Below are 27,649 nucleotides of genomic sequence, written 5' to 3'. Positions count from 1 at the left end.
ATGCTGCAAGGTGGGCTCCCTGCCTAGGAGCACAGCCAACTGGGGACCCTCTGATGCTGGTGGGCCTTTCTTGCCATCTGCTTTGCCTTTTACTTGAATGTGACCTTCTCCCCAAGAAGAGTACCTTAACAAGAGCCCGGGGCTTACGCCTCCACTCACTGCCTCAAACTGACAAACTGGTCCCTATTTCTGCTTATGAGCTCCCTCCAAGGAGCCCAGGCACATTTCCCAGATGCAAGGATGCTGAGCAATGTGTGGTGAGTACAGACTTCTGCATTCCCCTATCTGCGGAGAAGTGCAAACGGTACAGAATCCCCACATACACACACCCATGTAACCACCATATCTGATCCTCTCTTCTTGGGCTCTATGTGGACACTGGGGGATAAGACCTAGCAAGAAAGTGGGTTATCTGCTCTAGAGTAAGCCCTGGTTCAAAAGAACTGGAGAGTGAGTAGGTTTTTGATGTTTAAGAAAAATTTCCAACGCTCTGGGAAGGGAAAGGAGAAGCCTGAGAGGAAAAGTGGTGTAGGAATGTGGCCAAAGAATCTGATAAACGGAAGGGCTGTTGGTGGAAGAGGCAGAATTGAAACGACGGGAGGCGACTCTGCTGGTTCTCCTCGCTCTTGCACATGAGCAGGTTTCCTGGCTGGCTGGGGACAGCGTCCCACTCTGTCTGTGGCTGACAAGATCCATTGTGGCCCGCCGAAGCAGTAGGACTCCACTCTGCTCCGAAATGTCGGACTCGCAGGTGCCAAGAATCACTGCAATGACTGGTGGGTGTTTTCTTCCTTTCTGTGTCCTCCACGGCCAGTGACAGGGCACCAGCAGTGGTGGTAGAACATTTCTAGGACACCTCCTCCACCCTCACTTCCTCCAAAACAGTGTGCATCTCATCTTAGTTGGTACCCACAATGCCACTTGGAGGCAGGCAGGAATTAGAATTCCCATTCCACAGAGAAGGAAATCAAAGATCGGAGAGGTTAAGAAGCCTGCCTGAGGTCACAGAGCTAGCAAGTGGTAGAGCCAGGATTCAAACCGAGAACGTGCTTCCCTGAATCCCATGAATTAGCAACTACACCAAACTCCCTCCAAATGAGTCCGCCTAAAAGGCAAAGGAAGGAAGAAGAGTCGTCAGGCTGAAGGTGAGACCTGCATCCTCTTGCTTCGCTCCTTCTGTCTCTTTTGTCTTTGAACCTCATTCTGTTGGTTCACAAGCTTTCCATATCCTCTGACCAACCTGGTTCAAAACCCGCTTCCCCTAGAAGACCCCTGGATGTCTTCCTCCCTCCACGTCTCAGCACCTGTGAGTTGAACTCAGCAGCCTGTCGTGGGGCGGCATCTGCGCGCTCTGTCGCCGTGCTTCGGCTGGTCCCCCGCGCACCTCCCCGTTGCCCCAGCTCCCCAGCCCCCACGGAAGGCCCGGAACCTATAACTGGTTTCTTATATGGCCAAAGGAGCTTTGCGGATGGAGTTCAGCTAAGGACCCAGAGATGGGGAAAACGTGCAGGATTACCCAGGGGGCCCAATGCCATCCCACAGGTCTTTAGAGGCGGAAGAAGGAGACAGCGCTGGAGAAGGCACAGTGACAGAAGCAGAAGCAGGGGCCAGAGTACAGGTGACGGCTGAAGATGGACCGGCCCACCACCCAGGCCTGCAGGCAGCCTCTAGAAGCCGGAAGAAGCAAGGAAATACTCTCTTCTTGATCCCCTGAAGGAACACAGCCCTGCTGATGCCTTGAGTTTAGCCCAGGAGAGCCATTGCCGACCGCCAGCCTCCCGACTTTACGTAAGAGAACACGTTTGTGTTGTTCTAAGCCACTAAATGCAGGGTCGTTGTTACAGCAGTGCTAGGAAGAGAACTCTGTTCCTTCCGTTCTTAACCCTGCCCCTCCTCCCACCCTGGCCGCCCACACTCACCAGCTATGGGTGTGGGTGCGGCTGGGGCTTGGCACCGCACGCAGTGGGGGCTCGCTGCACCTCCAGTGGCTGGTCCCTGCCCCTGCGGAGTTCAGGGCTGCTTCCGCGGCCCCTCCCCCCCACCGGCTCTGCCCTCAGGGGTGGAAGCCTCCCACTCGCCCCCTCTCCAGTGCGGAAGGGCAGGAACAGCAAGATGTGTCCGGGGAGGCCTAGAGCTGAAGCTGCGTGGTTCCTGGATCATGCGCGCTTCATTCTTACAAGGGCCTTCTGATAAAGCCCCATAAAATGTTGAAGATGGATTTTTATTAACATTTCTCAGCCTTCCATTCTCACAGCATACAGAGTGGGCTATAAGCCCCTTCAGGACCTGGCCCTTGCCTCGTAATTCTCTTGCCTCAAACTGCCTCACTCCTATGCCTCTGAAACCTTGAATTACCCCCAAACGCCTTTCATTGTGCTGTCCCCTCTGTTGGGAACGCCCTGCTTCTCTTCTCTTCTGGCAAGTGCTTGGATGCAGGTCAGATTATCTCCCCTTCCAGGGAGCCCTCCACGACTGCTATCAGGGTGGCTTAGGGCTTCTGTGCCCATTCACAGCCCCTGTGTCTGCCTCTGTCAGTGCTCTTACTGCTGCTGGGGTCCCTTCCATTCTCCTCATTTTCCCCTCTGCCCATGGAGAGGAGAGAGCTACCTCCCAAGCTCCCCCTGCCGCACCACTGCAGAAGCAAGGGAACACTTCGGTCCCCACCTCACTGACATCCTACATCTGCTCCTCCCCAGGGGAGCGGGAGGCCAGTCTGATTGGTCAAATCTGGGGCCACATTTCATTGGTGAACAGGGCCCAGATTTGAAAGGCAATTTATCTGTAACTGGGTGACAAGGTCAGCTCGTCATTGTCTCTCTTGATTCCAGCTCCTCATCCAAGGGTCTTTGGGAGAAGTGAACTCTTAGATTCAGAAACCAGACACTACGGGCCTTACTTCAACCTTCTGACCTCAGCTGCCTTCCCCCCTACAGCTCTTACACCCTTGTCCAGGTATTAATACATAAATTGGCACATTGTTTCCCATCCTTAAATATATTCCCTCAGTCAGAAACCTGGAGGGGAGGAAGGAAGATGGAATCTTGAACCTCAAACTTCCACACTGATTTAAAACTGTTTGTGTAGGATATACTCTATTGTGTAGGTCAGAGGACTTGTTAGCATGACTCCCAGAGACATCTGAGAAATGACCCCTATTCTGGTTCCCAGCCCTGAACTCAAGAGTGCTCTAGAATTGGTCTGTACTCACCCTGAAAGTCTGAGGGTGGTGGCTGAGTTCATTTCTGTTGGAATGGCCTGTGATCATATTTTTACATGGTAAAACTCTGAGATTGGTGAGGTGTACCTGGCTCAGGTGAGGTGGTCTTGGGCATGTATACGGTTGCTCCAGCCATGGATGGGCAGGTAGATGGGTAGATCAATGGGTGGGTGGATGGGTGGATAAATGGCTAGATCAATAGGTAAGGGAGTAGGTGGATAGATGGATGGGGGAATGATAGATCACTGGATAGATTAATCAATAGACCGTGTGGCCCGAAGGGAGACATTCATGGTTCTAGAAGGTCTGATATGACCCTCACTCGTTCACACATTCTCATCTACAACTGTGTACTCCTTGGTAAAATCTTTATGCCAGAATCTTCCCCTCTATTTTAGAAAATGTTCCTAGTTTCACTGCCATATATCCTGACTGTACTGACAGTTTTGAAACTCTGTCTGAATGATGCAGTGACATCTTTGTCTCATTTTTCTGACAGCCGTACTTGCTACTGACCTTTGTCCTTATACAAGTTGTATACAACATCTCCTACGTGCCATCTCAGATCCTCTCTGTCGCACCTGTCTCTGGGGCCAAGGCCACCTGTTTCATCTCAGCCACCCCTGCAGGGACCAGTTCTGCTGGGCTCCGGCCAATTTCACGCACACAGGTTGCTGCTTGCTGCAGGACTTGGTAGGTACTCACATAGTGCAGATCACGGGTGTGGGCAGGAGTGAGGCTGGGACATGGTTTATGTCTCCTGGCTAACCTTTGACTGTGGGAAACAAAAACCAGTGGATAATTCTCATCCTTTCCTCCCACTGCAAGAAGGTCTTGAGATGCAGGTGTCTCTACAGGCTCTCAGAAAGGGGCCTTTGAGATGAAGCGTTCAGCCGCCCCTGATACTAAGCAGTTGCTAAGTCAATGCCGAGTCTCTCTCCCTGCCTCACCCCCATTTTCTCTCGCTCCTGCTTCCCTGCGTGCACCCTCAGGAAAGCAGTAGCACATAAACTTCTGCTTTCTGGGGATCCCAGGCTAAGATCTGATGGCTGCTCTACTGGTTACTATTACTATTTATGCGATATGATTGGGTTAAACACAAGAGTGTTTTGGACAATTCGATTATTCAGTGTGTTTAGTATCTGCCTCCCACACTAGACTGTGAGCCATTCACTTAGGTATCCCTAACACTGAGTGGAATGCTGGAAATCTTCACCCCATTCTCCTCTTACTCTTTTCTGTAACAATAATGTCGGGGAGTTTCTTATCCTGGATACTTGAATCTTCTGCTGTGTAAGGCTTTCAAAGTCAGTACTATCATTTTCAGAGGGGTTACTTTTCTTTAGCTTGTTATGCAGAATTCAAAAGAACAAAACACAGAATCATTAAAGGCTTCTGTGGTAGGCCGAAAAGTGGTACCCCAAAAGATAGCCACATCCCAATCCTTAAGGCTCTTGAGATGAGGTATCCTGGATTGTGTGTGTGGAACCTAAATGCACTCACACGTAATCCTTAGGAGTGAGGCAGAGGCTGACATTACACACACAGAGGAGAGGGGGTGTGACCATGGAGCAAAGAGATTTGAAGATGTTGGCCATGAAGATGTGAGTGATGTGGCCACAGGGCAAAGACTGCCCACAGCCACCAGAAGCTGGAGAAGGCAAGGATAGAATTCTCCCCAGTAATCAGAGCCCCTGGAGGGAGCAGAGCCCTGCTAACACCTTGATTTCAGTGACACTGATTTTGGATGTCTGGCCTCCAGAACTGTGAGGATACATTTCAGAAACTTAGAGCAGTTTCTTCTTGAAAAGGGACCTCAGAGATCACCAACCTTGGCCTTCATGAATACAGTCACTGTACGTTGTTACTATTTCCCACATGCCTATTGAGTTGTTTTAAGTTGTTTCTAATAATGTTTGTAAGTCTGGTGTTTAACTCATGGTGCATGAGCAGTCATCATAAACTCTACCTCATTTTCTAGGAGAGAACAAGATCCAACTAGTCCCTCATCATGACCTTCCCCTCCCACTGGCTTTAAGCCTGTTCCGTTCAGCAGACCAGCACTCCTCAACATGGGGGCCCAAGGATGGCCTGCGTGGAATCACTGAAGCCCTCATTAAAAATGTCAAGTCCAGGGGTGCCTGCGGTAGCTCAGTCAGTTAAGCAGACGCTTAACTGCCTTCAGCTCAGGCCATGATCCCAGGGTCCAGGGATCGAGTCTGGCATCAGGCTCCCTGCTCAGCAGGGAGTCTGCTTCTCCCGCTCCCTGCCCACTGCTCGTGCTCTGTCTAATAAATAAGTAAAATCTTAAAAAAAAAAAAAAAAAAAGTCAAGTCCAGGACTCTGCTCCAAACCTACTGAATAAAAAAAAAATCTGTGGATGAGGTGCAGAAAGCTGCACTTTTAACAAGCCTCCCAGGTGAGTCTCCACACCAGCTTAAGCATGTCTACTACAGAAGAAAGGGGTCACAATGGACTGGCTCAGCGGGGAAACTACCAACGCTGGGGCAGGTGCTGAACTTACCCGGAGGAGTGGCGGGGGAAGCTGCGTGCTTGTGATGAATGCCACACTGAGCTCATCGAGGACCCAAAATCATCCTATCCCCTCATGCGTTCCTACCGTAAAACAGCTGCAAACGTGTCCACAGAGCTGGGGCCCACAAAAGCTTTTGAGAACATGAGTCACCGTTACATGTTTCACGGTAATTTAACTTTTTAATTAAAAAGACTTTCCCTAAACAATAATAGCTTGCAAATGCATGTGCCCTTTGATCTCATAATTCCACTTCTGGGAATTTATCCTACAGATAGACTTTATGCTTGTACATAGGTACAAGATTATTCACTGCAGAACTGATTATAATACCAAAACACGGGAAATGATCCAAATGTCGTCACTGTGGAACTGACGAAATAAATTATACCGCTTTCCTACAGTGAAAAATAATGAGGAAACTGTATATGTATTGATATGGAAATGTCTCCAAGGGGAAAAGCAAGGTGCGGAACACATGTATAATACGCTACCTTTTATGTATAAAAAGGGAGTAATTGGAACCCACATTCCTATTTACTTGTATATTCATAAGGAAATGCGGGAGGTATATATAAGAACAATGGTTACCTCTGGGGCAGGGGATGAATATATGAGGAACAAGGTTGGGAGGGGGAATTTTCACTATATATATATATATATATGTATATATATGATTATCCCTTGGGGTTTAGAACCCTGTGAGTGTATTATTTATTCAAAAAACAAATAATACAATAAAATTTAAAACAACCATTTATTGTGGCCTTCAGAACAAGCAACCTGGTCTGATTCTCCACACCTACAAGTCTTGATGTCCGTGCGGCGTTCTCCAAACTGGGTGCGTGTTGCAGAGGCCATAGCCATTCCAGGGGTACCCTGGTGAGATGGGTGCTCCGGACCGGAATGCAGATTTCCACTGTCCAAACCAGCAGGGGGAGGACAGGTCTCTGAGTTTCTTACTGAGGAGAACCAGCATCATGAAGGTTCTGGGATTTGGATCCATTACGCACTGGACAACTCCAACAGAGGAGGGTCCCTGGGCTGCCTACTAATGAGTTCTCAGCACGTCAGTACTGAGACATCAGCTGTTCCCGACTCACAAGGGAGGAGCGGTGGTAGCGATCCCGAGTGGCGAAGTCTGCGTTCTCCTGGGTGAGCTGAGTCATCTCCATGTCAACCCCAGCCAGGGATGGTGCCAAAATTATCTGCTCTTGGGGAGATCTCAAGCTCCTTTGGTGAGAGAAACACAGAGGCGGTCAGAACGATAGACAAAGCACTGAACAGTGGAGATGAATCTGCTCGGGGATAGAGTAATGCTTTGCACAAGTGTCATTGTGCTTATTACTTTGTACTTCTCATTTAACATGTATTTAAATAAGATAACCGTGGAACACTATATGTATAATAGTTTATGAACCCAAACTACAAAAAATAAATATCAAATAAAATAAGGAGAGAGAGTGATACTTACCTCTCTTTAGTAGAAACATATAAAACTGTACCCACCCAACAGGAGACAACCCACAAAGATAACCTTCCAAATGGTGTCATGTTGGGACTCTATAGCTTTTCTTTGATTTCCTGTCAAATGAAATAATGGAATGGAGAGGCTGGAAAACTGAGAAGAGTAGAAAGAGAAACTTTTCTTTGGTTCTTTGGAAAGAACGCTGACTGAAGAATGATTTCTGGGGCTGAGGTTTACAGAGGAAGCGGCTACGAGGGGAACTGCAAATGTTTTTGACACTAGACTGGCCTGAAGACGAAAACAAGTCCCGATGTGGATTCCATTGTCACCGACTACATACAGTTGGAGTGAGAATAAACTGGTAAAGAAAAATGTCTGGGAGACAAGAGGAAAGTGCTAGAGGCAGAACGCAGTAAGGAAGATGGATAGTCACCGGCCTGCCACTAATCAGCCTCATGGCCCCAGGCTAGCTCTTCACCTCCCCTGCCTTGTTTTCTCATCTTTCCAGGTCCCCTTCGGTTCCCTCAGTCTGTGGTAGGTCCTTAAATCACCTCAGCCATGGATTTCCTCCTTAAAATTTTACTCAGAAAGAATCATCTTCTTTGTGACTAGTAATGTTCAATTCTTTAAAGAATATATTTGACAACTATCTTTAAAAGGTAGAAATCTAACGTTCTAAACTTGTGCAACCTCAGTAGAAAGCTCCAGTTGCCTCTGGCAAAATGTGCCGTTATAGAAGTTTAGATCACAGGACTAAGGCTTGCAGCCACTTGCTGAAAACATACCTAAATTAGATAAATGGAGGTTTTCTGAGAAATGAGTGAACTTCTATAATGGTTGAATCTTCAAGAAGTAAGGTTAAGAGGCGACATTCAGTCAACATACGAGTGTTTTGCCAATGAATTATTTTTGTTAATGCTTTTTTTTTTTTTTTTTTTTTTTTAGGTGAAACCATAGTATTCTTTTGAGTTCAGGGAGACACTATGCTTCACTTTTAGACTAGAATGGCCTGAGAATTCTCACCTGGGCAACTGTCAGGACTTCTGGAAAGAAAGCCCTCTTCAAGGTCAGGCTTCATTTCACATAATTCTGGGAATTGTATGTGTAACACAAGAAGCAACATGCCCAAGTTCCTTTGCCCAAACATATTCTACAATATTCTTCTTCTTTGGTTTTGAAGAGCATCTGGGACTATAGTTGGGGAAGTGGGGAGAGGGGGACCACAAACCCTTCGAAACTACAAAATAGCAATTTCTACTTTTAAGTGAACCATCCTTTCTTGGTCCTTTCACCACCCCCCCCGAATAACCACCACAGGATCTCACCCAGTAGGCACGTGAGGCCAGCAAGTGTGATGTTGAGACCCACTTCACAAGCCCACAGAGCTATGAATAGTGTGCACTGGGTCCTATTCTGACCAAAGCACTATCCTTCTCTAACAATAATCTCCTCTGAAGACATTGTTTTTTCTACATAGTATTCTGGTGACCTCAGACGTGAAATTCCTGGAATTCAAGTGCAACTTAAGGAGTAGTGACCTCCCAGGGTCATTTATAGGCTTTAAAACCAGAGATGCCTAAAAATATTCCTGTGAATCAGAGAAGGCCAAGTACTCTCAACCACACACTACTTGCAGCTCCAGATTCTGTAGGCAGCTTCTACACAGAATCTATGTCCACTCAGCCTCTACTTTCCCTCAGGACCAGGTGGTAGAGGAGAGAGAGCAAGGCTGGTGTGTCGTGACCTAAGTCACCCAACCTGGTGCCCCAGACTGGAAGAGAGGCCGAGGGGCAACCCGCCCCCTCCTATCGCTGCCCAAAGGACAACAGCCCAGCTTCCAGGCAGAAGACAGGGGTTCTCCCCTCCACACCAGCTCCTCCCAGCCCTCTCTCTGGTGGTTTCCAGAGGAGGATTCCTTTTGGTTCATCATCCTAGGCTCTAGCACCAAGGTTCCATTTCTTCTGTCAACTTGAACAGATTGGTAGTGCTACAAAGAGCTGTCTTTAAAAGGATTCTTAGGAGAGAGGAATAGGGAGTTATTGTTTAGTGGGTATAGTCTTTCTGTTTTGCAAGATAGTGAGTTCTGGAGATGGATGGTGGTGATGGTTGCACAATGATGTGAATGGACTTAATGCCACTGAACTGTACAGGGGTTAAGAAGTTGAAGTGTCTAGGTTTAAGTGAACTGTGGGTGGGAACCTGACATTTGATGGTTAAGATGGTTAAGATGGCTAAGATGGGGGGTGCCTGGGTGTCTCAGTCAGTTAAGCATCTGACTCCTGATCTTAGCTCGGGTCCTGATCTCAGGGTAGTGAGTTCAAGCCCCACACTGGGCGTGAAGCCTACTTAAAAAAATGGTTAAGATGATAAGGTTTTTATGATATGTTTATTTTACCACAATAAAGAAAAATGGAAAGAAAAAAACAAGAGGATTCTGAATTTACATTTGGGATCAATGGGAAAGGCTCCCATCGTCCATTAGCAATGTCAGGGCACAGAAGGTGGAAATATTGGTAAGGGCAACCCAAACATCTCCAGTTTCAGAAACAAACCAACAAAATGAAACCAAATAAACACTTGGTTGGGTTCTGCCTGGATTTTCCCAGCCCACAGCCCTGGTTCCTCACTGGTACTAAAAGGGGAGGGAAGTGATTTTCCAGAGTCCTGAGGCCTTCAAAGTCAAGGAAGCACTGTACCGGAAGGGTGGAGGAGGAAGACGAAAGACATGAGAGCGCTCCTGAAATCTGACCTTCTCCATGAGGCCTCCTCCTACTTCTCCATTTCCCTGTGTATTTGAACATGGAGGGCCCACAGAAATCCTCTAGAATCTCTGCTGTGTTTCTGTACTTGACCTCTGCACTTTCGCCAATACAATCACGTCAACCACCTCTGATTTGAGATGACAGCCTCGCGGCCTTAATCTTGCGTATGGTTGTGTATTGATGCTCGCGTGTCTTAGACTGGGAACTCACTGACTCAGCACCCAGCAATCAGATTCTAGATAAAGCCTCTGTTCATGATTCCTGAGGGTATGAAGGCAAGATCGGAGCCAGAGGAAGCTTCTGCTGAGCTGAGACCGGGCGTAGGGTTGGGGGCTGGGTGGTGGAAGGCAGTGAGGAGCAGAGTCTGAGTGTCACTGAGGTTGTCAAATGTCAGGTTCCCACCCACAGTTCACTTAAACCTAGCCAGGGACTGGATACCCTGACTACCTCCCACGGCCCCAGATTAGCACAGACCTGCAGGAGGGGATCAGAAGGGACTTCATCCACCTGAAGAAACTGAAGCTGGAGGCTAATCCTGCAGGGAAAAAATATACATAATATTAATAAAGGCTTTACGTCCAGAAGCCCAGTTTTAATAGTGTGAATAAACACTCCCTGACACACATACAGAATTAGCATAAAATCTTTCCTTTTTCAGTTTAACTAAACTTCATTTATTGTAAAGACTCTGACAGCAAACTACTAAGGACTTTGTACCCATATATGGTTTTCAAAAATTTCTAAAATCCATAATCCTAAGAAAGAAACTAAATACAGTGCTATAGAGGAAAAAGCAGAGGATTTGCCAACTTCGGTCTTAGGAATCTAAAAATTTTTGACAATTTTTTTCTGTTAGTTTCAAATTGATAATATGTTAAATACATGCTATAAAATCCCCTACTAGACCATTCACTCTTTAAGCATAGAAAGGATGTCTTTTTCATCTTGGAACACTCACAGTGCAATACCCAGGGTCTGGCACACAGGATGTTTCTTTAGGTGTTAAGTGAATCACTTAGCTCAATATATAGCCATGTCAGAGCTGAAGTTTGAAGTGAGACTGTCGTGATACTGGCCAAATAGCCTGACATCGGACACACTGATTAGTATAGGACTTATCAACTTTTTGATAAGATGGCAGAGGAGTAGGAGACCTAAATTTCATCTGGTCCCAGGAATTCAGCTAGATATCAAACCATTCTGAACACCTACAAACTCAACAGGAGATAGAAGAAAAGAAAAGCAATAACTCTCTGAATAGAAAAGCGACCACTTTCTGGAAGGTAGGACATGCGGAGAAATGAATCCGAGGCAATATTCGGGAGGATAGACGGCGGGGGAAGGGGCCTCCGTCGGCCACTTCTGGCAAGTGAGAGAGCAGTGGAGCACAAAATCGGAACTTTTAGAAGTCGGCTCCACTGAGGGACATCGCTCCAGTGGTTAAGTGGGGTATGGAACCCTCGTGGGACAGTGTGGTCTCAGGACCCTCGGGATCACAGAAAGACTGGGGGTGCCTGAGTGCAACAGAGCTCCCAGGGATCGGACGGGGGAAGCCGGCTGCAGAGACGGAGCTGAGGTGCAGGCTCTCAGCTCGGGGATGCCCTAAACCGTGATCCGCAGCACAGTCAGGCTCCTCCAGCAGGGACCCAACAAGCAGCAGATCCAGGAAGACTCCCCTTCCTCCCCTGGGAGGAGCGGCACAGGAGCACACCGCAGGGATCGGCTGGGTTTGGAGACTCTACACGGGGTCAGGTGCCAGAGATAGAAATGCTTGGTCACAGGCCGGGTGAGCACGGAGTGTGGCCGGAGACCAGTGAGATGGGAGTGATTGACTGCTTTTCTCTGGGGGCTCACTGAGGAGTGGGGCCCCGAGTTCTCAGCTCCTCTGAGGCCAGAGATAGGGAGGCTGCCATTCACTCTTGTCCTCCAAAGCTGTATGGAAAGCTTGCAGGGAACAAAAGTTCCCAAGAGCAAACCCGAGCAGATTCCTTAGCCCAGACCGACAAGGGCAGGGCAATTCTGCCTCCGGCAAAGACATTTGGGAACCACAGCAACAGGTCCCTCCCCCAGAAGATCAGCAAGAACAGCCAGCCAAGACCAAATTTACCCATCAATGAGAACAGCAGAACTCCAGAGCTGGGGAATACTGCACATAGAATCCATGGCTTTTTTACCATGATTCTTTAGTGTTTCAAAGTTAATTTTTTTAATTTTTTTTCTTTTTTTTTTAGGTTTTCTTTTTCCCTTTTTCAACCATCTCATCTTATCAATCCCTTTTTATAAAATCTTTTTTATTTTTCATTTTTAGAGTTATATTCTATCCCTTTATTGTAGTTAACCTTATTTTTTGTATATATATAAGTTGTTCTCTCTTTAAAATTTTGGGATACGGTTGCTTCTAACAGACCAAAATATACCCTAAATCTCTAGTGTATGGCTTTGTTCTAGTCTCCTGCCTGATCACATTCTCTCCCTTTTTTTTTTAATTTCTCTTCTTTCTTTTTCAACCAACTTATCTTATCAATTACTTTTATAAAATCTTTTATAATTTTCATCTTACAGTCATATTCCATCCCTTCATTGTACTTACCCTTATTTTGTACATATATGTTTTTCTCACTTTAAAATTTTGGGAAGCAGTTTCTTCTAACAGACCAAAATATGCTCAAAATCTAGTGTGTGGCACTGATCTATTCACCAGCCTGATCATATTTGATGGTATTTCTTTTTTTTCTTTTTTCTTTCTTTCCCTTTCTTTTCCCCCTGGTTTTGGGTCTCTCTGATTTGTTTAGTGTATGTTTTTCTGGGATTGTTGTTACCCTATTAGCATTTTGTTCTCTCATTCTTCTATTCTCCTCTGGACAAAATGACAAGACGGAAAAACTCACCTCAAAAAAAAGAACAAGAGGCAATACCAACTGCCAGGGACCTAATCAACATGGACATTAGTAAGATGTCAGAACTAGAGTTCGGAATGACGATTATAAAGATACTAGCTGGGCTTGAAAAAGCATGGAAGAGACTAGAGAAACCCTCTCTGGAGAAATAAAAGAAATAAAATCTAGCCAAGTCGAAACAAAAAAGGCTATTAATGGGGTGCAATAAAAAATGGAGGCTCTAACTGCTAGGATAAATGAGGCAGAAGGGCAGAATTCGAGATAAGTGATACCATAAGATGAAACAATATTAGAATAATTGGGATCCCAGAAGAAGAAGAAAGAGAGAGGGGGGCAGAAGGTATATTAGAGCAAATTATAGCAGAGAACTTCCCTAATTTGGGGAAGGAAACAGGCATCACAATCCAGGAGGCACAGAGAACCCCCTCAAAATCAATAAAAATAGGTCAACATCCCGACATCTAATAGTAAAACTTCCAAGTCTCAGATACAAAGAGAAAATCCTGAAAGCAGCTCAGGACAAGAGGTCTGTAACCTACAATGGTAGAAACATTAGACTGGCAACAGACCTATCCACAGAGACCTGGCAGGCCAGAAAGGACTGGCACAATATATTCAGAGCACTAAACAAGAAAAATATGCAGCCAAGAATACTATATCCAGCTAGGCTGTCATTGAAAATAGGAGAAATAAAAAGCTTCCAGGACAAACAAAAACTAAAAGAATTTGCAAACACCAAACCAGCCCTATAAGAAATACTGAAAGGGGTCCTCTAAGCAAAGAGAGAGCCTAAAAGTAACATAGACCAGAAAGGAATAGATACAATATACAGTATCAGTCACCTTACAGGCAATACAATGGCACTAAATTCATATCTCTGAATAGTTACCCTGAATGTAAATGGGCTAAATGCCCCAATCAAAAGACACAGGGTAACAGATTGGATAGAAAAACAAGACCCATTGATATGCTGCCTGCAAGAGACTCATTTTAGACCCAAAGACACATCCAAATTGAAAGTGAGGGGGTGGAAAACCATTTACCTTGCTAATGGACATCAAAAGAAAGCTGGGGTGGCAATCCTTATATCAGACAATAGATTTTAAACCAAAGACTATAATAAGAGAGATGAGGAAGGACACAATATCATCCTTAAAGGGTCTATCCAACAAGAAGATCTAACCATTATAAATATCTATGCCCCTAACATGGGAACAGCCAATTATATAAGCCAATTAATAACAAAATCAAAGAAATACATTGACAACAATACAATAATAGTAGGGGACTTTAACAACCCCCTCACTGAAATGGACAGATCCTCTAAGTAAAAGATCAACAAGGAAATAAAGGCTTTAAATGATACACTGGACCAAATGGACTTCACAGATATATTCAGAACATTCCATCCCAGAGCAACAGAATACACATTCTTCTCTAGTGCCCATGGAACATTCTCCAGAATAGATCACATCCTAGATCACAAATCAGGTCTAAACCGATACCAAAAGATTGGGATCATTCCCTGCATATTTTTAGACCACAATGCTTTGAAACTAGAATTCAATCACAAGAGAAAAGTTGGGAAGAACTCAAATACATGGAGGCTAAAGAGCATCCTACTAAAGAATGCATGGGTCAACCAGGAAATTAAAGAAGAACTAAAAAAAAATTCATGGAAACAAATGAAAATGAAAACACAACTGTTCAAAATCTTTGGGATGCAGCAAAGGTGGTCCTATGAGGAAAGTATATAGTAATACAAGCCTTTCTCAAGAAACAAGAAAGGTCTCAAATACACAACCTAACCCTACACCTAAAGGAGCTGGAGAAAGAATAGCAAGTAAAGCCTAAACCCAGCAGGAGAAGAGAAATAACAAAGATCAGAGCAGAAATCGATGAAAAAGAAACCAAAAGAACAGTAGAACAGATCAATGAAACTAGGAGCTGGTTCTTTGATAGAATTAATACGATTGATAAACCCCTGGCCAGACTTATCAAAAAGAAGGCTTCCCAGGGGAATTCTACCAAACATTTAAAGAAGAATTAATACCTATTCTTTTGAAACTGTTCCAAAAAATAGAAATAGAAGGAAAACTTACAAACTCATTTTATGAGGCCACAATTACCTTGATCCCCAAAGCAGACAAAGACCCCATCAAAAAGAAGAATTACGGACCAATATCCCTGATGAACATGGATGCAAAAATTCTCACCAAAATACTAGCCAATAGGATCCAACAGTACATTAAAAGGATTATTCACCACGACCAAGTGGGATTTATTCCTGGGCTGCAAGGTTGGTTCAACATCCACAAATCAATCAACGTGATACAATACATTAATAAAAGAAAGAACAAGAACCATATGAACCTCTCAATAGATGCAGGAAAAGCATTTGACAAAGTACAGCATCCTTTCTTGATTAAAACTCTTCAGAGTATAGGGATAGAGGGTACATACCTCAATATCATAAAAGCCATCTATGAAAAACCCAGAGAATATCATTCTCAATGGGGAAAAACTAAGAGCTTTTCCCCTAGGGTCAGGAACACGGCAGGGATGTCCACTATCACCACTGCTATTCAACATAGTATTAGAAGTCCTACCCATAGCAATCAGACAACAAAAAGAAATAAAAGTCATCCGAATCAGCAAAGAAGTCAAACTCTTATTCTTTGCAGATGATATGATACTGTATGTGGAAAACCCAAAAGACTCCACCCCAAAACTGCTAGAACTCATACAGGAATTCAGTAAAGTGGCAGGATATAAAATCAATGCACAGAAATCAGTTGCATTTCTATACACCAACAACAAGACAGAAGAAAGAGAAATTAAGGAGTCGATCCCATTTACAATTGCACCCAAAACCATTAGATACCTAGGAATAAATCTAACCAAAGAGGCAAAGAATCTACTCAGAAAACTATAGAATACTCATGAAAGAAATTGAGGAAGATGCAAAGAAATGGAAAAACATTCCATGCTCATGGATTGGAAGAACAAATATTGTGAAGATGTCAATGCTACCTAGAGCAATTTACACATTCAATGCAATCCCTATCAAAATACTATCAACTTTTTCCACAGAGCTGGAACAAATAATCCTAAAATTTGTATGGAACCAGAAAAGACTTTGAATAGCCAGAGGAATGTTGAAAAAGAAAAGCAAAGCTAGTGGCATCACAATTCCGGACTTCCAGCTCTATTACAAAGCTGTCATCATCAAGACAGTATGGTACTGGCACAAAAACAGACACATAGATCAATGGAACAGAATAGAGAGTCCAGAAATGGACCCTCAACTCTATGGTCAACTAATCTGAGACAAAGCAGGAAAGAATGTCCAATGGAAAAAAGACAGTCTCTTCAACATATGGTGTTGGGAAAATTGGACAGCCACATGCAGAAGAATGAAATGGGACGATTTCCTTACAGCACACACAAAAATAGACTCAAAATGGATGAAAGACCTAAATGTGAGACAGGAATCCATCAAAATCCTAGAGAAGAACACAGGCAGCAACCTTTTTGACCTCAGCTGCAGCAACTTCTTTTTTTTTTTTTAAATGCTGAGAGAGGGCAACCCTGTGGGGAACGCTCTCACTCTTTTTTTTTTTTTTTAAGATTTTATTTATTTATTTGACAGAGGGAGACACAGCGAGAGAGAGAGAGCACAAGCAGTGGGAGTGGGAGAGGGAGAAGCAGGTTTCCCGCTGAGCAGGGAGCCCGATGTGGGGCTCGATCTCAGGACTCTGGGATCATGACCTGAGCCAAAGGCAGACCCTTAACGACTGAGCCACCCAGGCACCCCTGCAGCAACTTCTTCCTAGACACATCGCCAAAGGGAAGGGAAGCAAGGGCAAAAACGAACTATTGGGACTTCATCAAGATAAAAAGCTTTTGCACAGCAAAGGAAACAGTCAACAAAACCAAAAGACAACCGACAGAATGGGAGAAGTTATTTGCAAAGGACATATCAGATAAAGGGCTAGTATCCCAAATCTATAAAGAACTTATCAAACTCAACACCCAAAGAACAAATAACCCAATCAAGAAATGGGCAGAAGACATGAACAGACATTTTTCCAATGAAGACATCCAAATGGCCAACAGACATATGAAAAAGTGCTCACCATCACTCAGCATCAGGGAAATCCAAATCAAAACCTCCATGAGATACCACCTCACACCAGTCAGAATGGTTAAAATTAACAAGTCAGGAAATGATAAACGTTGGCGAGGATGCGGAGAAAGGGGAACACTCCTACACTGTTGGTGGGAATGCAAGCTGGTGCAGCCACTCTGGAAAACAGTATGGAGGTTCCTCAAAAAGTTGAAAATAGAGCTACCCTATGGCCCAGCAATTGCACTACTGGGTATTTACCCCCATACAAATGTAGTGATCCAAAGGGGTATGTGCACCCCGATGTTTACAGCAGCAATGTCCACAATAGCCAAACTATGGAAAGAGCCAAGATGCCTATTGACAGATGAACGGATAAAGAAGATGTGGTATATATACGCATGGAATATTATGCAGCCATAAAAAAACCCCAAAATCTTGCCATTTGCAATGACATGGATAGAACTAGAGGGTATTATGCTAAGCGAAATAAGTCAATCAGAGAAAGACAAGTATCATATGATCTCACTGATATGAGGAATTCTTAATCTCAGGAAACAAACTGAGGGTTGCTGGAATGGTGGGGGGTGGGAGGGATGGGTGGCTGGGTGATAGACATTGGGGAGGGTATGTGCTATGGTGAACACTGTGAATTGTGTAAGACTGATGAATCACAGACCTGTACCTCTGAAACAAATAATACATTATATGTTAAAAAAAAAAAAAAAAAAGAAGATAGTAGGAAGGGAAAAATGAAGGGGGGAAAATCGGAGGGAGAGATGAACCATGAGAGACTATGGACTCTGAGAAACAAACTGAGGGTTCTAGAGGGGAGGGGGGTGGAGGGATGGGTTAGCCCAGTGATGGGTATTAAGGAGGGCATGTATTGCATGGAGCCCTGGGTATTACACACAAACAATGAATCATGGAACACTTCATCAAAAACTAATGATGTAATGTATGGTGACTAACATAACATAATAAAATAAAATTAAAAAAAATATTTCTCCAAATTTTGTATCATCTATCTATCTATCTATCTATCTATCTATCTATCTATCTATCTATCATCTGTCTATCTATCTAAATGGCTGGTTGAAAATTGGTTGATAAGATAGTATTCAATATATAATCAGGACATTAGCATTATGGGGCTTACGTTAGAATCTTGGCTAATGTCAACAGGATGTAGGTGATAATACATATTTCCTCAGTTTCATTCAGGGTTCTTGCAGTTAAAGGGGGGACAAATTTTAGATTTGCATTAATATCTGTAATTGCAAGAGAAAGTTTCTAATATATTTTGATATTGTTGGAAGGAAGAAAATAAACATAAACATTTTACTGAACTTACTTATTTGTGATCATTTGGATTCTAAATTATCTAAATTCTGGATGTAGATTGGCCTGAAATTTTATTTCATATTTTCGTGTGAAGAAATTTCTGGGAATATTTAAATTTCTTAATATCAAAGTAATTTATAAGAAATTCAGAAGCAATCACTAATATAATCCCTATGTTAATCAAAATGTATTCTATTCCTTAAACTAGCTGATAGGAGGACCTCTCCCTAGCATGACTTTTTCTAAAGCATTATTTTTAATGTAAATGGGACTTACAATGTTTGATGTGCTTTTCTTTCAAAACTATACATCAGATATACAAAATACATCAAACAAATACATCATAGTATTTTGCTGAAAAGGGCTCTCAACTGTCGTTTTTAAACAGCTTTATTATTGAGGAATAACGGAATACAATCAGAGTACTGATTGCGTTTTCTTACTTTCTAGATTTTTGTCGCTCTGGAATTTGTGACCTTAATCCTGGAGGTGAGCGCGAATTCCTAGAGATAGCAAACAATTCCCCTATAAGCATACTTTGGATATACAAACCAACAAATCCAGAGCCCTCACCCCCAATTACCTTCTTTGTTAAACTCCCACACACCAAGCCAATACTCCCCTGCCCTAGATGACCCCAGAGCCAGGTCCTGGGTAGCCAGTGACCACTCTTATATCCCAGAGCCCACCAAAATTACTCAAACTATCCAATCCCAAATGTGGTCAGCTGCCTACCTGCCTCGCCCATCCCTTCCCATTAAAACTTCAGTAATGGCTCTGGGCCATGTTCTCCTCTCTTCCTCTTCTGCCTCCTGACCAACCCTGGTCCTTCCCCACTTGGCCCTGAGTGGCATGCCATGCCTCCTGTTTCTAGAGATCTGTCAGTATAAACTTCTTCCTTCCTTCACAAAGACTATCATTTCTGTGTGTGTGTGTATCTTACCATTTCTGTGCCTCTGTTTAATCTTACTAATTAAAACAAATTAGTACATTTTTAGAACAAACTACATGTATTTGAAGTGTAAAATTTGGAAAGTGTTGACACATGTATGTACTGTGAAGCCATCACCACAAATAAGATAATGAACGTACCCATCACCTCCAATAGCTTCCTCAAGCTGCTTCATAAGACCTCCTTCCCACGTATCCCCCACCCACAAACCCCATCCAAAGGCAACCACAGATCTGCTGTCATTATAGACTACTTTGCATTTTCAGTAACTACATATATATGAAATAGTATACTATGCACTCTTCTTGTCTGGTTTATATATAAATTATATATAAAATATATTAGTTATACATATATGAAATACTACACTATGTACTCTTTTTGTCCGATTTCTTTCACTCAGCATCTTCATTTTGAGATTCATCCATGTTACTGCATGTATCAATAGTCCATTCTTTAAAAAAAAGTTCATTCTTTTTATTGCTGAGTAGTATTCCATTGTATGGTTATACTACAATTCATTTATAGAGTCACCTCTTGGTGGACATTTGAGTTGTTTCCAGTTTGGGGCTATTTACAAATTAAGCTGCTATGAATATTCATGTGCATGTGGTTTGTTTTTTTTTTTTTTTTATGGCCATACGCTTTCATTTCACTTGGGTAAATAACTAGGAGTCCAGTAGCAGGTTCATATAGCAGGTATAGGTTTAACTTTACTTATTTATTTATCAATGTATTTATTTATTAAATTTTAATTCCAATTAGCTAACATACAGTGGTATATTAGTTTCAGGTGTACAATATAGTGATTCAACACTTCCATGCAACACCCAGCGCTCACCACAGCAAGTGCACTCCTTCATCCCCATCACCTATTTCACCCATCACCCCACCCACCTCCCCTGTTTAACTTTTTAATAAACTGCCACACTGTTTTACAAAGTGAGCGTATCATTTACATTCCCACCAGCAGTATATGATAGTTCTAGTTGCTCCATATCTTCAACAACAGGTGACATGGTCAGTACTTTTAATTTTAGTCATATTAATAGGTGTATAGTAGTATGTTGTGATTTTAGTTGAATTTCCTAATGACCACTCACATTGTGCATCTTTTCATGTGCTTATTTTGCCATCCATTTATGTTCTTTGATGAAATCTATTTAAAATCTTTGCCTGTTTTTGTTGTCATTTCCTTATTATTGAAATTTGAGAGTTTTTATGTGTTCTAGAAACAAGTCCTTTATCGGATATGTGAATTGCTAATATTTTCCCACAGTCTGTGGCTTGCCTTTGCGTTTTCTTTCTTTCTTTTTTTTTTTTTTTTAAGATTTTATTCATTTAGGGGCGCCTGGGTGGCTCAGTTGGTTGGGCAGCTGCCTTCGGCTCAGGTCATGATTCTGGAGTCCCAGGATCGAGTCCCACATCGGGCTCCCTGCTCATCAGGGAGTCTGCTTCTCCCTCTGACCCTCCCCCCTCTCATGTTCTCTCTCTCTCCTTCTCTCTCTCAAATAAATGAATAAAATCTTTTAAAGAAAGATTTTATTCATTTATTTGACAAAGAGGGAACACAAGCAGGGGGAGTGGGAGAGGGAGAAGCAGACTCCCTGCTTAGTAGGGGGCCTGATGCGGGGCTCAATCCCAGAACCCTGGGATCATGACCTGAGCTTAACAGACTGAGCCACCCAGGCACCCTGACCTCTGCATGTCTTTACCAGTATGTTTGGAAGATCAGAGTTCTTAATTTTGAGGAAGTCCAATTTATCAACTCTTTTCCTGCACTGAGTGTTGTATCTGAGAAATCTGCCTCATTCAGTCACAGTTTCCTACATTTTATTTTAGAAATTTTATAATTTTAGGTTTTACATTTAGTTCTATGATCCATTTTGAGTTATTTTTGTATTGTATGATGTATGCAATTGCAGCTTAATTTTTGAATATGGATTTCCAATTGTTCTAGCACTATATGCTAAAAAGACTTTTCTTCCACTGAATTGCCTTTGTACGGTTTTTGATAATCAACTGACCATATATGTGGGGGCTAGTTTCTAGACTCTCTACTTTGGCCACTGATTTGTCTATCTTCATGCCAATACCATGCTATCTCAATTGCTTTAATTTATAATCAATCTCAAAATCAGGTAATGTAAGTTCAACTCTGTTCTTTTACAAAGCTGGCTGGACTACTATAGGTTTTTTGCATTTCCATGTAAATATTTTGGAATCTGCTTGCCAGTAGCTCCACAAGAGGCAGCTGAGATTTTGACTGGGATTGTGTCGAGTTATAGGACAATTTGGGGAGAACTGACATTAAGAATATTGAATCCTCCAATTCAAAAACACAGTAGATCTCTTCATTTATTTCTTTAATTTCCTCTCAGAAATGCTTGTAGTTTTCCCCTTGTAGTGTGTGAATATTACACTCATTGATTTAGAATGTTAAACCTCGAATTCTGGGGTACATCCATTTTGTTATGATGCATTATCCTTTTTACACATTTTTATATTCAACTTGTTAAAATTTTGTTATGATTTTTTTGCATCTACATTCATGAGGGATATTGGTGTAGAGTATTCCAAAGAGTTTCTATAGAATTAATATTCTTTCTTCCTTAAATATTTGACAGTTTGCATTAGTGAAGCCACCGGGGCCTAGAGTTTTCTCTGTGGGCAGGTTTTTAATGACAAGGTATTGAGATTACCTAAATAGCCCTATATTCTAGAGTGAGCTTTGATATTTCCATCTTTCAAGGAATTTGTCCAGTTTATCTCAGTTGCTAAATTTACTGGCGTATAGCGATTTGTAATATTTCTTTGTTTTACTTTTACATCTGTAGATGCTAGTAATATCATCTCTCTCATTCCTGATATTGGTATTTTTGTGCCTTCTCTCCTTTTACACTTCTCAGTCTAGCTGGAGGCCTGTCAATTTTATTGATCTTGCATAACCAGATTTTTGTCTCATTACATTCTCTCTCTATAAAATTTTTATTGATTTCTACCTTGATCTTTATTTTTTCCCTTTTTCTTCTTATTCGGGTTTAATCTGTTCTTCTTTCTCTAGTTTCTTAAGTTGGAAGCTGGGGTTATTGATTTCAGAACTTTCTTCTTTTCTTTTTCTTTTTTTTCTTTTTTTTTAATTTTAGGTAGTGAACATACAGTACAATATTGGTTTCTGGTCTTTTCTAATATATGCATTCAATGTGATAAATTTCCTTCTAACTACTGCATTAGCTGCATCCCATAATTTTGAGATGTTACATTTTCGTTTTTGTTCAGTTCAAAATATTTTGTAATTTCACTTTTTATGTCTTCTCAGGGCCATCAGTTATTTAGTTTCTTTAGTTTATTTAGTGTTCTTAGTCATTTAGCGTTATTTAGTGTTCTTTAGTTTCTAAATATTTTGATACCTGGAATATCATTCTATTACTTATTTCTAATTTACCTCCTCCTTAGTCAAGGAACATACTTTGTTCTTGAATTTGCTTGAATGCTTTTAAATTTATTTAACCTTTTTAAAAACTTTTTAAAATTTATTAAACTTTTTAAAATTTATTAAACATTTTTTAATCATAGACGATGGTCTATCCTGGTAAATGTTTCATGTATACTCAAAAGGAATGTATATTCTGTTGTTGTTAGGTGGAATGTTCTATAAATGTCAGTTTGGTCAAGTTTGTTGACAATGTTCTTCAAGTCTTCTAAAGCCTTATTGATTTTAAGCCTACTTATTTCAGCAATTATTGAGAGAGAGGTATTGGAATCTGACTATAATTATGAACTTTTCTATTTCTTTTTGCAATTGTCAGGTTTTGCATCATGTTATTAAAGCTCTGTTTCTAAGTGCATAAGTGTTAAGGTTTGTTTTGTCCTCTTGATGAATTTTTCCCTTTACTTTTCTGAAATGACCCTCTTTATCTCTGATAATAATCTGTCCTCTGAAATCTATTTTGTCTGGTGTTAATATAATCACTTCAGTTTTGTTTTGATTCATGTTATCATGATATTATCTTTTCCCACCCTTTTGCTCTTAATATATTTTTGCCTTTATATTTAAAGTAGATTTCTTGTAGGCAGCATGTTTAATCATGGATCATGCTTTTTTATTCAATCTGACAATATCAGTGTTTAGACCATTTAACTGGGAATGTTTAGACCATTTATAATTAGTGTGTCATTTGCTATGGCTAGGTTTATATAAACCACCTTGCTATTTGTTTTTTGTTTGTCTCATATGCCCTTTATTATTTTCTTTTTTCCTGCTTTATTTTGATTTGAGTATTTTTTTAAATTCAATTTTATCTTCTTTATTGGCTTATTAGCTATACTTCTTTGTTGTATTATTTTAGTCGTTGCTCTAGGGTTTGTAGTATACCTTTTTAACTTATCATGGTCTACCTTTAAGTAATATTATAGTATTTCACAGTAGTATCAGAAACCTAAAACAGTAGGTTTTAGATTTCATCTAGTCCCAAATGGCAAAGCTCCTCGTAAGAATTGCCTATACAGTCTCTACCCCCCCTTATTCCCTCCTGGCGCTTCTGCTATTGTTATCAATTTTACTGCCATATGTCTTATGGCAACCAACAAGTTGTTATTATTTTTTTATTTGTTACCATTTGTGTGCATGCTATATTTTTCCTCCTAGACTATACACTACTTGAAAATGGGATTCATAGCTGAGTCAATGTTGGCATTTAATAGGTGCTCAAAACACATTTTTTCAATGAATGCTAAAAGAGAAGAAGGAAGATGGTGGCAAAAAGACTCTGCTGCTTACCAAGGTGAAGCCCTGGACTGGCCCGACCAATGTAGAAATATACAACAGCAGCAACGCCCATGTTAATGAGGGTGTAGACCCACTGGATCACAAACATGATGAGAAGAGACCCAAAAGCCTGTGGAAACAGAGTAGGAAGGGCAAGTCATCTAATGGTATATCACATGGTAAGCAAGCCACAAGGCCAGGGCCATAAGAAACAACAGTCCCTTTCATCAACCTCTGATCACTATAAATTCTGAATAGTTGAAGTTCACATATAATTCAAAGCCTCCCTTAAGCAGATATTTGAGAAGACATCCACCCGAAAGTACCCTATAATCAAAACTATCAATAAATAGATATTCTACCCTAGCTCCTTGTCCTACTCTTCCTTAGAAGAAACAAATTAGAGTGAAATTATGTTAATTTGCTATAGCTAGAAATTTAGTGACCCAGAGGTTATCATGGGTGATTAATTATTTTTAAGTAAACCATTGATTAAAATAAGTGGTTCATTAAATATAATCTTGCCATTTGTAGTCTCATCTAAATTCTAATGTAACATACTTAAATCACATTGCTCCTAGTTAAGACTCTCCTTTCTCCTCTCCCCTTTGCAGCCTCCTAGATTGACATCTCTAACTGAATTCTTTCTCAAGGACAATTGGGATAAAAATGAAGTTACTCACCCCTAACAGGGAGACCCAGGGGTTGCACATGTGGGTGTAGAAAGAAGTTGGTCTCTGGATATCTTGTTCTTGGAGCGTAGACTTTAGGAAGAAATCTAAAAAATAAATGAGCCAAATCCTTGGTTACCAATTTGTTACCAAACCCTTTTCTATTTTTATGAGCAAATACCTATGAATTCCTCTTCTCCAATTTTGTAACTCAGCCTAAAAAACAATTTCCATTCACCTCAACCATTAACTCCCTTGACCACACTTAAGGCTTGCTTTATGAGTAGCTTTACACCTCCCAAATCATGATCTCAATCTATCTACCTCTGCCTATCACCTCCTTTTTTAAAAATTTACTCTGCTGTCTCTCACTCCAACTATTCGTAGCCTACAAAGGAATCTTCAGTCAATTTGCCCTATTTGCCCAATTTGCTTTCTATTACCTACTTCCTCTTTCCACTACCCCCTTTACCTAGTTAAGATTCTATAAGACTAGCAGCATTCCCTTGCTTACCTCACCTGCTTCCACACTTCAGCATTCCTCAGCAGTCTTGTACCTAGTCAACATTCTCCTGCTCTCTGGTGTAACAAGTTTACAGCTTCTCCTCTCAAATGGAGCTTTTATATTCTCTCATCACAAATCTACCAAGCTACTTGCATCTGTACCCTCTCTTCTACCTTTCCTCCTTTCACAGTGGATGAACAGTCCCAGCTCTTACCTAAGGCAAATCCCTCAGGTTGTGCCCTGTTCAAGGGCTTTGCTTTTGCATCATCAATTTCGCCATCCTTTACTGAATCATCCCCATCAAATACAAATACACTGTAATTTCTCCCACTTAAACAAATATTTCCCAGTCCACACCTTAGTTACTGCTCTATTTACCTTCCTTATAGCAAAACTCCTCATAAGAATTGCCTATACAGTCTCTACCCCCCATTATTTCTTCAGCCCACTCTTAAGATTGTATATAACATTCCACTAAAACTACTCTTCCTAAGGTTTTCGGTGACTTGAAACTTTTCAGATTCAATGGTCAATTCACAGTCCTCATTCTACTGGACCTTTCAGACAGCATCTGACACATGTGATCTCTTTCTTCTTATTGAAACACTTTCTTCTCTTGGTTTCTCGGATGCCATACTCCCCTGGTTTTCCTCCTCTCTCACTGGCCACTCCTTCTTAGTCTCCTTTGCTGGATTACCACCCCCTTCCAACTCCCAAATACTGGAGTATCCCAGCATTTATTCAGTCCCTGGCACTCTTCTTATTTCCAAATATACTCACTTCTGGGAGATTTCATCTAGTCCCCAGTGGCTTTATATACTATCCACATGCTGATGTTCCAAGTAGACATCATGATCGACCTCTCCCTTGAACTGAAGTTTAGAATACCTAGTTGTCTTCTTAATATCTCCCCTTACTGGCTAACAAGCACCTCAAGCTTTAATGTGGCTAAAGCAGAAATCTATTCTCCCCAAGTCTTCTTCATCTGAATAAATGACACCACCATTCACTCAAATATCAAAGATTTATCCTTAACCCCTCTTTTCCTCACAAATACGTCTATTCCATCAGTAATTCCTGTTGATTCTACCCCCAAAATATATCCAAAATATGACCACTCCTTACCACCTCCATTGCTCCCATCCTAATCCAAGCCACTTTCATTTTTCATCTGATTTACTGTAGTGTGTTCCTATAGTAGAGACCACAGGCATAGTACATTTCCCAGGATCTCTTGCAGTGAGGTGTGGTCACATGACTAAGTTCTTATCAGTGGAATATGAACAAAAGTGGTAAGTACCACTTCAGCACCAACATCTTTGAGAAAGCAGGTATGCCTCTTCTCTGTGCCTGTGAATCTGAACATGGTAACTGAGTCTTGACTTTATATGACAAGGTATTAAGGGATAATAAAGTCAAAAGAATGGAAGCAGCCTGAGTCCCAGAATCAATGCACGGAGGAGAGCCTTCCTAGACTATTAATGCAACTCAGAAATAAATTTCCATTGTGTTTGAGCCACTATATTTATTATTATTATTATTATTATTATTATTATTATAGCAGTTTAGTCTGCCTTAATATATCTCCAACAGGCTTGGCTCTTTCTCTTACCTCTCTCTATACAATACATTCCTCAAAAAGCCAGTGATTTTTTTTTTTTTTAAGTGATCTTCTTGAAGCCTGAACCTGATCGTATCACAACCCTGGCCTGCATGGCCCTACAGTGCACTGACCTCCACTTTTCTCATGTACTCATCTCCTACCTCTCTCCCCTAGCCCACTCCTCTCAAGTTACTGCTGGACTTCAGCTGTTCTTGGAACTTGCCAATCCTATTCTCACCTGTACCTTTATACATGCCATTTCTTCTGCCTGGAACTCTTCCCCCACATATCTACATGGCTCACTATTTTATGCAATTAGATTCTCCATTAAAATATCCTCTTCTTGGGGCACCTGGGTGGCTCAGTCGTTAAGTGTCTGCCTTCGGCTCAGGTCATGATCCCAGGGTCCTGGGATCGAGCCCCACATCGGGCTCCCTGCTCAGCGGGAAGCCTGCTTCTCCCTCTCCCACTCCCCCTGCTTGTGTTCCCTCTCTCGCTGTGTCTCTCTCTGTCAAATAAATAAATGAAATCTTAAAAAAAAATCCTCTTCTCAGAGATATCTTTTCTGACAAACCTATCTGAAACAGTACCCTTTCTCTCCACCATCGCCTCTCTCTATCCTGTTACCCTGCTTTACTCTTCATCATAGTAGCTATCACTTACTGACATTACAGTATATATTTGTTTGCTTGTTTAGTATGTGTCTTCCCCTCCTAGAATGCAAGCTCAAGGACATCAGAGACCTTCTATGTCTATTCAGAATGTTCCCCCACACCTGGAACAGTGTTTGAAATGTAGGA

At 41.8% G+C, this 27,649-nt stretch overlaps 1 protein-coding gene across 1 annotated transcript in view; it reads right to left on the bottom strand.

Annotated features, from left to right (window-relative positions):
• Positions 1-6,493: 6,493 nt before the first annotated feature.
• Positions 6,494-27,649, bottom strand: part of SLC12A8 (solute carrier family 12 member 8) — a 149,792-nt gene continuing 128,636 nt past the window's right edge. Inside the window, exons 11-14 of the mRNA XM_027585025.2 lie at positions 24,754-24,848; positions 24,083-24,200; positions 10,455-10,515; positions 6,494-6,983 (exon numbers count right to left, since the gene is read on the bottom strand). Of these exons, the coding sequence (XP_027440826.1) occupies positions 6,821-6,983; positions 10,455-10,515; positions 24,083-24,200; positions 24,754-24,848 (437 nt within the window). The 3' untranslated portion in view covers positions 6,494-6,820. The remainder of the gene's footprint in view (positions 6,984-10,454; positions 10,516-24,082; positions 24,201-24,753; positions 24,849-27,649) is intronic.

The sequence above is a fragment of the Zalophus californianus genome, chromosome 1 (assembly GCF_009762305.2).
Source record: "Zalophus californianus isolate mZalCal1 chromosome 1, mZalCal1.pri.v2, whole genome shotgun sequence".
NCBI lineage: Eukaryota > Metazoa > Chordata > Mammalia > Carnivora > Otariidae > Zalophus > Zalophus californianus.
This window is presented reverse-complemented; position numbering and strand designations above follow the sequence as displayed.